At 54.2% G+C, this 12,579-nt stretch overlaps 1 protein-coding gene across 1 annotated transcript; it reads right to left on the bottom strand.

Moving 5' to 3' along the window:
- Positions 1–1,176: 1,176 nt before the first annotated feature.
- Positions 1,177–2,923, bottom strand: Gadd45g (growth arrest and DNA damage inducible gamma). Its single transcript, XM_055595167.1, has 4 exons — positions 2,764–2,923; positions 2,188–2,289; positions 1,881–2,094; positions 1,177–1,775 (listed from the first exon to the last, which is right to left on the bottom strand). The coding sequence occupies exons 1-4, from the start codon at positions 2,814–2,816 to the stop codon at positions 1,665–1,667; spliced, it is 480 nt and encodes a 159-aa protein (XP_055451142.1). The 5' UTR covers positions 2,817–2,923; the 3' UTR covers positions 1,177–1,664.
- Between the last annotated feature and the right edge of the window lie 9,656 nt (positions 2,924–12,579).

Raw genomic sequence — 12,579 nt, 5'->3', positions numbered from 1 at the left:
CAGCGATATTTGGGTACAAGGGGAACGGAAGTCTCCCTGCAGGCGGTTTGGAGCAGAATGGGCAAGCTTTCCTTACAGGAACTGTCCTTGCGTTCCTGCAGTTTTCCTGTTGCCTTGTGCAGGCTTCCAGAATGTGGAGTGGCGTTTTAAAAGTAGCACTCAACGGACAACCCAGCCTCCCTAAGCACTGCTGGTAAATCAGCCCAATGGCCTTCTTAGAAAAAAACGGCACCCCGCCCCTCCCTTCCCCGAAGGCCCACAAGCTGCCGGGCAGCAGAGCTGAGGCAAGAAAGCCCCACACAGCTTCCCCCACAGGCCAGGCTGCACCTCCTGCCTGGCTCAGAGAAAGCCCCAGGCTAACAGAAAAAGTCCTCTCACTGGGCCATTCCCCCCTCCCCGCCCCCGTTCCTTCTCAAAAGATAATCTTGGCTCCCAAGCGTTTGTCCTCCGACTTTAAAAGGAATTGTGGACAGCAGCAGCCGCACCGACGTGGGCAGCACTCAGAATAGGAACTGGCAGATGCTCACCCCACTCACACTGGCTCTCGCCCTCTTTATACAGACGGTGCCTTCCAATTTCTGCTAGATACTGTAACTTCCATCACGGCTGTGACAAAATGATGATTCATACTTTAAACGCAGTCACTGGTGTCATGTTTGATATTAGTGGCGCTGCTTTGTCAGAGCAATTAAAAGGAGAAAGTTCCTGAAAGCAAGAGCAACCCACCCCCAATCCACAGACGCCACCAAGGCAGAGCTGCAGAAGGCAAGCTCATTGTATGGGAGGGCTCGGGGCCTCCCGCAAGCTGTTCAGATAAGCAGCTGTCGGAGGCCGCGGCGGGGGAGGGGCCGAGGGGGCGGGGAGGTACTGGAAGCAGAAGTCACTGTTATCGGATGGGACTGCAAGCCCGGAGCTCCGGCACACTTATCTCAAGTATGCTCCTGTCTTGCGAGTTTAGAATCTTCCTGAAAGGACAAAACAGTTCTCAGGCCTAAGTTCTCTCCCTTACTGCTCGCCAGCATCCCCTCCCCCTCCGCCAGCGCCAGGACGCTGCAGTCTCTGGCTCCACAGAAAGGTGGTCGGCCACAGGTTGCATATGCTCCATCAACCACCAGAAACACCCTTCGCCACCTCCCCCGGAGACAGGAATCCCCTACCCTCAAAAAAAGGCAGAAGTTTGTTTCAATAAGTTTATTGTGAAATTCAAAGCTTCCACGATAGCGTCCTTTGGAAAATGAAAGCATTGCCCGGGATCCGTTTCCACACAGCAGTGCAGCCTGCTGAAGTCCGGCTCGCTCCTGCAGCTGGCCGCCCCTGCAGCTGTCCAAGTCCAGGCCGCCTGCGCTGCCTTTCCCCTCCTTTCACGGGAAGGCTGCTGAGTCACACCTGCCTCGCCAGGCGGCTCTTCCCGGCCCTGCGGCCACCGTCCCGGCCTAGGCCTTCCTGCGCGAGCAGCCTCTCCGGACCCTGGCAGAGTCCTGAGCTCGGAACAAGGGGTCCCCGCCGCCTCCAGGCCCCCTTCTTGGGAGGCCGCGCTCCTCGCTTTCCAGGCAACACCGCCTGCCAGTCTCCATGCGCACTCGAGCGCCCTCGGAGGGCCGCTCCAGAGCCAGCAGAGCGCTGGAGCGTCACCAAGTCGATCAGACCAACGTCCCGCAGGGCTGTCACTCGGGAAGGGTGATGCTGGGCACCCAGTCGTTGAAGCTGCGGCTCTCCTCGCAGAACAAGCTGAGTTTCTCCAGGGCAGGGTCCTTCCACGTGTCCTCATTAGGGTTCTAGATTGAAGAAAAAAAAATACAGGGGTCAGCCATGCTCGTCGTCGGCCAGAAAGGTTTGCGGGGGGTGGGGGAGGGGACGTGTCGCGGAGAAGCAGCACCCACCGAAATGAGGATGCAATGCAGGTCCCCCGGCGCGCCCGCCTCGTCGCCGGCGCCGACGATGGCAGCCAGGCGCTGCACGTCCCCCACGCGCACGATGTCGATGTCGTTCTCGCAGCAGAACGCCTGGATCAGCGTGAAGTGGATCTGCAAGGCTATGTCGCCCTCATCCTCCTCGTCGGCGGCCAGCACGCAAAAGGTCACGTTGTCAGGGTCCCTGCAGGGCAGACGGGGAAGGCCAAGGTCAGCGCCGCCGCCGCCCCCGGCTCTCCCCGCCGCGCCCGAGCCCTGCACGCCCGGCGGTACTCACACGTTGAGGACTTTGGCGGACTCGTAGACGCCAGCGGTCAGACAGCCCTGGCGCTGCGCCGACAGCAGCAGCTCGTGCAGCGCTTTCCCGGCGCCCTGCATCCTGTGAGGGAACGAGCGCCGTGAGCGGGGCCCGCCAGCACCGGGACGCGGCGGTCCCCGCCGCCTGACCCCCAGGTCCCAGCTGGCTCCCCAGCCCAGACCTGCCTGGCGCCAGCATTCCTGCTCCCAAGCCCAAGCCGGCGCCCGCACGCCCGGATACCCGCTCCCGACCTGGCGCCCACAGCCCTGGCACCCTAGTCATGATCTGGCGCCCTCGTTCCCCATCACCCAGTCTCGACCTGGCGCCGGCACCACCGGTTCCCTAACTCCTGAGCTGGCGCCCGGCTTCCGGGCTCCCGGGTCCCGGCCAGGTCCCGGCTCCCCAGACACCACCTCTACGCTTGAATCAAACGTAGTAACCCTGGTCCCCACCGCCTCGGCACCTCGCTGCCACACGGTGCCCGGCTCCCACCCCGCAAACTTCCGTCCGGAAACATCGCCCCACAAGCCCAGCTCTCGGCGCCCCGAAACCCACCTGGCTGTGCTCTCCGGAACTGTATCCTGGCCGCGGACCTCTTCCAGAGTCATCGTGCGATGCACGAACAGCAAGTAATCGGGGAGCGGAGGGCGCGGAGGGGAGCCGAGCGCGGGGAGCGAAGCCCGGGAGCCGACGCGCGCGCCCAGCAGCAGCGAGTGCGCCGGGCGCCGCCGCGCGAGGCCCTTTATAGAGCGGCCGCGCGCGCCGCCGCCAGCTGGCGGGAGGCCGCGCGCCCATTGGCCGGCGCCCGCTTTCTCATGCAAATGAGGCGGCAGGCCCGCGGCTCGTGCCAGGAGGCCACGTGGGGAGGGGTGCGGGGGATGACACAGCCTCAAATCTGCCGCTTTTGTCAGGGTGTTACCGGGCAGACTGGAGCCTGCAGATTTCAGCCTCGCCTTTCCTTTTTTGTAAGTCCTTAAAAGGGAAAAGTTAAAAAAAAAAAACCACACACACACACACACAACGTTGTTTGCTAAGAGGATCCTGGAATTTGTAAAAATGCACACTTGGAGAACGGAAAAGCCTTTTTTTTTTTTTTTGCATTTATTATATATTTTGCAACCTTTCTGATTTTTTTTTCTTATTATTTTCAATTGGAAGTTTATGGGGCTGTTGCATTGAAACCGAAACTTTCAAAGTCAACTGCGGGTTTGCAACTGCAGCCGACCCCAGGCCGAGGCTGCCGCCGGGGCTGAGGGTGCAGCGTCCTTCGGGGGTCGCGGCTGCAGGGTCTAACCCCTCCCGTCCCCCGCCCCCGCCCCTGGCGGGCCGCTGCGGGGCGCGGGCGGCGGGGACCAGCAGATTGCTGCCGGCACACGCGGCTCGTTTGCATTTCTATGCGAGGCCCACAAAAGAGGAGGTCTGGCGTGTGGCGGTTCGCCGAGGGGACAATCGGCGCTTTCTCTTTCATAGCAACACTGTCCACCTGCCGCCGGTGGGGTGGGCAGAGCGCCGCCGCGGCGCGTGGGGGTCGGGGCCCCCGGGCGCGCACCCCTCAGGCTTGTCCTGGCTGCTGGAATTCGGATGCACGCGTGCCGAGGCCGGGAGGGAGCCCCGGAGCCCACAGGGCTGCTGCACCCGAAGCCCTGGGGTTCCGGGGTTCAGCCTCCGGGGCCTCGGCACACGCTGTCCCGCAACGCTTTTCCCAGGGCGCCGCCTGCAGGCCGACGCGGGAAAACCCAGACCGCCCCAGCCTCCCACCCCAACAGCCTGGCGGCGGCCGCCCACGGGATCTTGGCCTGGGGCACCCCAGGCATCCAGGACACTGCAGGGTGCGCATCAGGTAGAAGCGGGGTGAGCGCCTGCGCCCAGCGCCCCCGGGCTGGAGAGCCCGACACCAGGACTGCTGGACCGAGAGTCTGTCTGATGAGACTGTGACATGCTTCAGCTACTTTAAAAGGTTTCTTCAGAAGACTCTTTTCTGAGAGCGCGGCACGACCGAGGACGACTGGGGAGATCTTCTGAACTCGTCGTTTGTCCCGGGAGACCTGCACACCGGGCTTACAGACTGCTCACGCGCACAGCACGACGCCGTGGGCGGCTGTGTCCCTCCGCGCTCCACGGGCAAGTGTGAGTGTGAGCCTGGGGGACTGGCTAGGGCAGAGGGCGGACACCGGCCGGCCAGGCAAGGATCACACGCGCGCGGTGGACTGACTCCTCCTCGCCACGGCAGCGGTCTCCAGGTGGGTGGTGAAAACGTGCGTTGGAAAGTGTTAGCGTTGGCCTGAAGGACGTCTCCCTGCTGCGCGGGGAGGCTGCGTCTTTGCCAACGTCAAGGGCCCGGCGAGAGGCCGGCGTCTTGCGCCTCCCAGAGGCTGCATTGAGAACTGCAGCGGCCGGGCCTGTGGGTCCATGAAAGCGAGCAATCTGCAGTTTCTCAGAGCTCCTTCCTAGTAAAATACGGCGTTTTAAATTAATTGATTTGTTTTCTACATCCCATCAAATACGTTTTTAAGTGATGGAGACTTAAGCTGTTGCTCTTTTCAAAGTTTTAATTACTCCTCCTCCTCCTCCTCGAACTCAAAGAGATCCACCTGCCTCTGCCTCAGAGTTTTAACACTTAACTCTCATTAGTTTCAGATCCCGAAGAGGCCTCGCAAATTATATCCATTTGATATCTTAGCACTCACCTGCCGCCGCCACTCACAGCTAGAGGAGTGCTCACTTGTCAGGTAGCAGGAAACGCCCCCACCCCCACCCCCACTCCCAGTCTCTCCCCACAGGAAGGCCCTTACAGGTTAGCGCAGGATTAAGCGCCAGCATTTCTAGACCCCGCCCCCAGCCCGTCTAGGCCAGAAGGGATGATTGACAAGCCCTGAAGGTAGTCTGCTCTGCCGACACTGTGAGCTGCGGGCCTCACACAGCTTCACCTAGCTAGGTCCTAGCGGTCCCCACGTCGCCATCTCAATTAGGAAAGGAAGGTTGGGGCCGGGTCGCGCGCCAGAGGTGGTGTTTCTGAACCCCAAACTCTCCGGTGGCTACGCCCTTACTACGTCCCTAAACCTTAACGATGCAGGGGCCAGCGAGTCTATTAAAAAGGGGAAGTTTCACTGACGCTCCGTTTTTGAAACCCTTTGGGGGTGGCATAGCTGGGTGAGTAGCGTGTCCACAGAGTGTGTGCGTAAGACCTGGTTTTATAAACCGTGCATATCAGCACATACCTGGAGCTCAAGGTCAGCCTTGAACTGAACAATAGCAGCAGCCTGGCACACCTGAGGCCTTACCTCAGAACTGAATTAACATAAATGTGTGTGAACACTAGAATCCCAGCTACTCGGAAGGCTGAGGCCAGAGGATTCCTGAGCCGGGGGGTTAAAGGTTAGGTCAAAGGGTCAATCCTTCCACCCCACGCTCTCAAATAAACAAGCAAATACCCTCTGCAGGTGCTTGTTCTGTCAGCATGTTCTGTCAGTGGCTGTCTACGAGCCTTTGCCAGCACGGCCCCGGTGAAAGCATGTCACATTTGGAGGAAGATGGAGGTGGGTCTGTGAGGCCTTCACCCCCTCTTGGGTTTCTCATATGCATGTGGAGTGTGCGCAGACGCTGACCTGAAACAGCAGCTGTATGGCTGTCGCCACCCAAGCCATCACCTAGGACAGCTGGTCCAAGACTGCAAGACCAAAGCGAGCTGAGGAGGCCCGGGCCCAATGCAGGCGGCTGTCTAGAAAACAACCAATTTCCTTGACACTTTTTCAAAGTTGGCAGCTTTCACAGAAAAACGTGAACTCTTGTCCTCTCTTGGTTAATTAGCTTATCCAACGACAGAACAAGTCTTTGGTTGTTTTCAGAAGAGTGGTCCCGCAAGGTCTACTAATGATGGAATGGACAGTAGCCAGTCTGTGACCTCTGACGGCAGTAAGATTTTTTTAAAGACAAAATGAAATCTTTAAGCAAGACATAAATGTCAGCAATGGCAGTGCCCCGGCATTTAAAGGGTCCACCAGCCCTTCTCACCTCTGACCCATCATCCCCGCCCCCTTCCCCGGGGTGAAACACAGAGCTACAGGTGGCAGCATCTCACCAGACAGCTGAGACAGGAAACAGGAAACAAGAGGGGAAGCCCTCGCACAGCAAGCCGGACATCCGTGGTGAGAGCTTTCTGGAAGGTGCAATTATTTCTGGCTGCGCCCTTGCAGAACGTGGGGGTGACAGGAGCGAGGACAGAGCCCCAACTGGACTGTGGACTGTCAAGGGAGGTTTGCAAATCACCCCTGCATTCCCACTCTCCCTTTCAACAGTAAGGAAGGATTTGGGGCAGCAGATCCACAGCCCTGCACAGGAACCCGCAGCCTCGAGTGGGCACACCCTCCCCAGGCCTCGGGTGTCCCACCTTCCCAGTCAGACTATGCGTGCCAGCCGTCTGAGCCGCAGGCCCCACCGAGGAGCTGAACTTTGCCCTACGTGCAGCAAACACCTTTGATCTTTGTGCAGCTCAAAGGGATTGTCCTGTTACTTTCCTTTTTTCTTTCTTTTTCTTTTTTTTGGGGGGGATGGGCAGGGGTTGTGGTTGTTGTTTAATTGGATTTCGAGAGGAAAACACAACATGACAGGCACTGTAAATCCTGGCAGCTGCAGGGAGGAGGGGGGTGGAGAAGAGGAAGAGAGAGCCATTCCTCTTCGGTTAGAGATCAGGAGAGAAGGCAGGCTCAGCTGCAGTGCAAACCTGGAGCTGCTGACTGGAGCAGGAGATGGGGAGAAGGAGACAGGAAGGCAGAGAGACAGAGAGAGAGACAGATGGACAGAGAGACACAGAGGGACAGATGGACAGAGAGACACAGAGGGACAGAGAGGCAGGGAGACAGAGAGACAGCACGTGTCTGGAGGCTGGAATGTGGGGCAAGCCTGGACTTTGAGGCCTGTGTCTGGAGAGAAGAGGTAGAAGGAGGCAGTCAGCCTTTTCTCGGGAAAGCTCTGCTCCAGGAGCCCCGTGCCAGCTGGAAAAGAGTGTGTTGGCCAGGCAGTCAGGCCTGGCTGGCCAGAAGGGCTGGGGGAGCATTGGTGGCGGGCATCTTCATGCCATCTTAGCCACACCAAAGCTCCACGTCAGGCCTGCAGGCACATGTCGCCCCTGTCACCCCCCTGGACGGTTGAGGTCTGGTCAGACGCTCCATTCCGGAAGCGGAAGGTGTGCTGCAGCAGTGACAGCTGCTCCAGAGACTGTGACACAGTGTGTCGTAGCGACAGACAGAGCCGCAGCAAGCCCGAGCTGCAGGCCTGCCTTCTGCCCCGAAAGACAAGCTAATAAAAATGTGCGAGGCCTCCCACCTCACGGGGGGTCAAAACTAGCAAAACTTCAAGCTGGGAAGACAGCTCCACCGGTAAAACACTGGCTGCACGGGCTCCAGACCTGAGTTCGGTCCCCAGGCTGTGCAGAAGCCACTGAGGTGGCCGGGCTCAGGAGCCCAGCACTGGAGACGAGGGAGGGGCTCGCTGGCTGCCAGTCCAGCTTGACCAGTGAGCTCCGGAGCAGTGAGCCGCTCTGTTTCCAAAGCCAAGGCGGGTGGCAGAGGAGTGACACCTGAGGCTGGACTCTGCTTCCACACGAAAGCACACACGTGTGCATCTGAATGTACACATGCACACGCACATGAACACATGCACACACACACACACACACACATGCACACACACACACACACACACATGCACACAAGCATTAACACTCATACAGACAGCCAAGACCCAAAGCTGGGCTCAGGGCTTCTTCACCCTGACCTATCGTGAAAGCCGAGGATCTGACTGTGGCGTTGGTTTTCTGTTGGTTGGGCACTGTGCACAGACCTAAGGTGCTCACCCCTCCACTGAGCCGCACCCCAGACCAGTGGCTGACAGCCGCTCTCCTCCTCTGCGGACCTGCTCAGACCACTCTGCCGAAGCTCCCCCAAAGAAGCAGCAGACAGGAAAACACAGAGATCCTGAGCGATGGGGGACCTCGGGACGCAGGGTGAGGACAGCGGAGTACCGCCAACTCCCGGCACGGCACACAGCCTCCGTGGGACCCTGATTCTGCAAGATCCTGAGCGTGTGGCTGCTGCTGCGCCAACAGTGAAGATAAAACAGTGGCTGCGTCTCTCCGTGGCGGGACGATGTTCTCCGTGTTGAGATGATTCAGGTGGCTCCTTGTCCTTGGCTTCCAGTGCTGGAGCACCCCACAGCTCCATGCAAATGAAAAGGCTGACGACCTCCGACCAGAGGCTAGCCTCGCTCCTGCTCGGGCCTGGCGTTGTACCCGGTGACTACAGACCAGACAGGTCAGGAGGGCAGCCGTTGGTGGGGCTGGATTCTAGGGAGGGCACCGAGGAGTGGGACCCTGCTTTCTGCACTGTGTGACGGCTCCTTGGCAAAGCTGAGCATCGCCTGGCTGAGGGAAATCTGTCACATAAAGCGGGAGGTTGACGTGACTGGGCCCTCTGAGTTCACATAGTACTCAGGGCACACAGCCAGGGGCCAGGACCCGAGGATATATTTTGCTGTCAAAAATAGAACGTCCAATAGGACGTCAGGCAAAATATCATACACACCACAGCCCAGGGTAGAGGGCAAAGTTACCATTCGTTCCCTTCTGATGAACATGCCTGCTTTCCAGACAGCAATAAAGGCTGCCTGAAAGCCTGGCACGCTGGCACAGACGTGTAATCCTAGGACGTGGGTGGTGGAGGCAGAAGTTCAAGGTCCTCCTGGGCTGCACAGCGGGGTCCAGAACAGCTGGGGCTACATGACAGCCTGTCTCAAACAAGAACTGTCTTCCTGTGTCACGCAGGGGAGGATTCTAAGGCTGCATGACGTGCAAGTAGCCAGCCTTCTTTTGAGACTTGTGAGTGCCTCCTAATTGTTGGCTCTTATTCCCTTGACACAAGAAATCAGCAACTTTTGAGCAAATTCGTGTCATCGCTATTACTGTTTTCTTTACTGCGCTCTCACAGGGCTGGCTGGGTGCCGGGCACTGTTGTAAGAACTACTTAAACCTCATAATACCCTGAGAGTTCAACCCTGGCAGCAGCACTCTACAGACGGGTAAGCTGGCGCGGAGAGGTTCAACACCTCCACCTCGGCCACCCAGCCAGGATATTAACAGGCCCTGATCTGAGCCGCCCTCCTCTGGCTGTGTTTCTGCTCATTGCTCATAAGGACGAGATGGAATTCTCCACAAAGCACTTTAAAAGATCTTTTTTATGTTTAGAACAAACTGTTTGGTTCACTAAGGACAAGATGATCTGGTACCTGAACTTTTTTTTGAAAATATTGACTCGCCTTAAATCGCCCCAAACCTAGGGTACCTATCCAGGATGTGGTTATAGAGTGACCTCTTGTGGTCAAAGTCAGTATTGCACCCACAGAGGGACGGGGCCGCTCTGGAATTCCCTGTGCGCAGCCTCTGACCCTCAGTAGCCAAAGGGATCCTCCATTTTCCACTGTTACAAGTGACCCTGAGGAAGGTAGGGAGGTGGCTCAGTGAGTAAAAGCTCTTGCCAGGCACGCTTGAGGACCTGAGTTCTATACCTCGCATCCACATGAAAAGCCAGGCATGGCTGTGTGTGCCATGTCCAGTGTGGTTGGAGGCAGACATTGGAGGATTCAGGGAGCATGCTGGCCAGCCACTCTAGACTAAACAGCAAGCTTCCGGGGGACTCTAACTGCCTGCCCAGCAGCTAGCCTGGGCACAGTGAACACACCAGTCCTTCTGGGGAGAACCCCTGGCCAGAAGCCCCTGCTCTCCTTGCAAGACTAGCAATGCTCTGAGTCTCCTGTGGGCTTTGGTTGCACGACACTACAAAGTCACAAGAAAGAACAGAACACATGTTACGGGAGAGTGAAGGGGTGTCCTTTACAGACTTTATCAGCTGGGGTATGTGGGTGCACACACACATCCATTTTGGCAGGCACAGGATTAAACCTGTGTCCCTCTGCTATGGGGTATCCACCAGGGAAGACTACTCGGACATGGGCTCAAGCCAATTAGAAGGCCTTTAGCTGGCTGGCCACTGCACTGGGTGTTTGGGATCCCACTACAGTCCTTGGCCGTTCTCAGGGTGAGCTTTTTAGCACACACACACAAACACATCCTGAGTTGCTGCATCTCAGTTAGCAAAAAGCTGAACTACAGAATCTCATTCCGGTAGGTGTGTGCTGACTATGTGCCCAGTTCCAAGGCCCGAATGGTATTTCCATCAAAGCGTCAATTGTGCTAAGGTCTGGGGAGGGCGGTGGGGGAGCAATCTTATACACCAAAAACTTCTCCAGGAGAAATGTGGAAAAGAAGGCAGACACAAGAATAAGGACTGTGGTTTTATTCAGAGAGAAAACAAGGTATAAAAACTTAGACTCAGGGATTTCTTTCCTTCCTCTTTTTCTCAATCTTTCTTATGTAAGGAGAAAGGGATTGAAAAGAAAGAAAAGGGAATATAGAGACTGTTGTGGGTTATTAATATTTACTATTAATTTATCTTTTAGTTAAGCAGTGGTTATTCCTAAACCAGCTGTATACCCAAATCACCACACAGAGACCAGGATGTATTAGTTAACCTAGAGCACAGTGCTGGGCAATGATTACTCCATCCTAACCCTCCAAGCCCACATAGCTTCCTACCATTCAGATTTTACCCATTATACTTGCTTTTAGTCATATCTTAGATCCGGTTCAATAATCTACCTTTTGTCTTATTATTCCTATAAGATATTCCTGTACTCCCCTTTCTTTCTTTTCAATCCTTTTTCTCCTTATCCAAGAAAGAAAGAAAATAAAAAGGGAAAGAGAGAAATTCCTGAGTCTCGTTGAATAAGACCATTAATAATTTATAACCATCTCCCAATGACAATAAATATTCATAGCCACAGAAAACAACCAAAAACCTACCAACACCCCTTAAAGGAAATTGGATAAATTTCTTCTAGCTGACATTTTGGACATGCAGAAATCCTGTTAGGGAGCCCAAAGGAAATTGGGAAAAATCATTAATTAAGCAAGCATTAACATTTGTGGTCCAGTTTTTGAATGCTGAGAAATTTCAGGCTTATTAGAAGTCCTCTTTGGAACAGTCTAAAATGCTGGACCAATTGAGATTAGTAGCTTTCTTCAGAGCTCTCTTGGGAGCAGGCTTTGATGAGAAACAGCAATTGAACAAGCAGAATCCTGGAACATGGCAAGATACTGGAAAAAATGTGTCAATGTCTCAGCATGCTGGAAAGGTGAATTCTGTTCGATTTGATCCAGCATCTCCAGTGTCTGGTCCTTTTGTTCTGAAAACATATAATTTCTCACAAGTATTATACAGTTCTAAAATTATAAATGCATGAGATATGTAGGATGAAACTAAACTGTAAATGAATTTTATCTATGCCAGTTAAAAGAATGGCATAATAAATTTTGAGAATATTATAGCCAAGGATTTATTGGCCATGTATAGTTGAAGTTTTGGCTGGAGATATTTTTTATGTCTTAGTTTCAGAGTAAAGAGATCAGCAATATAAGTTACCATTATTATTGAACATAAAATTATTATCATGTTGAAATCAAAACAAGGTTGCATAGATCAAAATATTTGGGAGGGGGGCTTTTGGGCCTCCCATTAGAGAGACAAGCTGGTTGCCTTGAGCAATAGAAAAAGCATGTTTTAAGTACATTTTATATAAACTTTTTAATTTAGAGTTTAAGCATACCCTAGGCATCTTGTACCTGGATTTTCACATTGGTCATGGCTATTCGTTGGCTTGTCCCCTTTTGATATGGGATGGACTGTTCCGCTTTTAAACATATGAATTTTAATTTTAGGACTTAACTAGGCTGGCGTGTACTTTGCCACCTGTAAGCCTCCTGTGTCTTTTTTGCATCAGGCATGATCGACATTAGCTCCCGTGAAAATACCTCATGTCACATTTGAAAGGATAAGCCATCTTCCAGGGCAGTGTGACACCTTAATTTAGTCAGCATTTAAAAGTTTTTTGTTTTTTGTTTTTTTTTTTTTTTTTACAGGGGAGGCATGCAGCTTGCATGTTTGTCTCCCAGCCTAATGTTGAGTCCTTACATTGACCAACAGAACATATCACTTAAGCCAAAATTCCCAGTAATATGGAAGTACCAGTTTTTTATATTGGCTGGCCTTTTTAGGGTATTGTGACATCATCTCTCTAGGACATAAACCTAAAATTGATATGAATCTAATCTTTAGAACAGTCAGGACATAACATCTACTATTAAGAAAAAAGAACTTACATGATAACCTTAAAGAAAATTTTGTCATTTTGAATCTTAGACTATCTTTGCAAGTGGCTAAACAGCAGGAGTTGCCATTCTGGCTTTATCTGCCTATTTCTTTT

This window comes from Psammomys obesus, unplaced genomic scaffold, assembly GCF_907164565.1.
Source record: "Psammomys obesus unplaced genomic scaffold, mPsaObe1.curated_primary_1811, whole genome shotgun sequence".
Lineage (NCBI taxonomy): Eukaryota > Metazoa > Chordata > Mammalia > Rodentia > Muridae > Psammomys > Psammomys obesus.
This window is presented reverse-complemented; position numbering and strand designations above follow the sequence as displayed.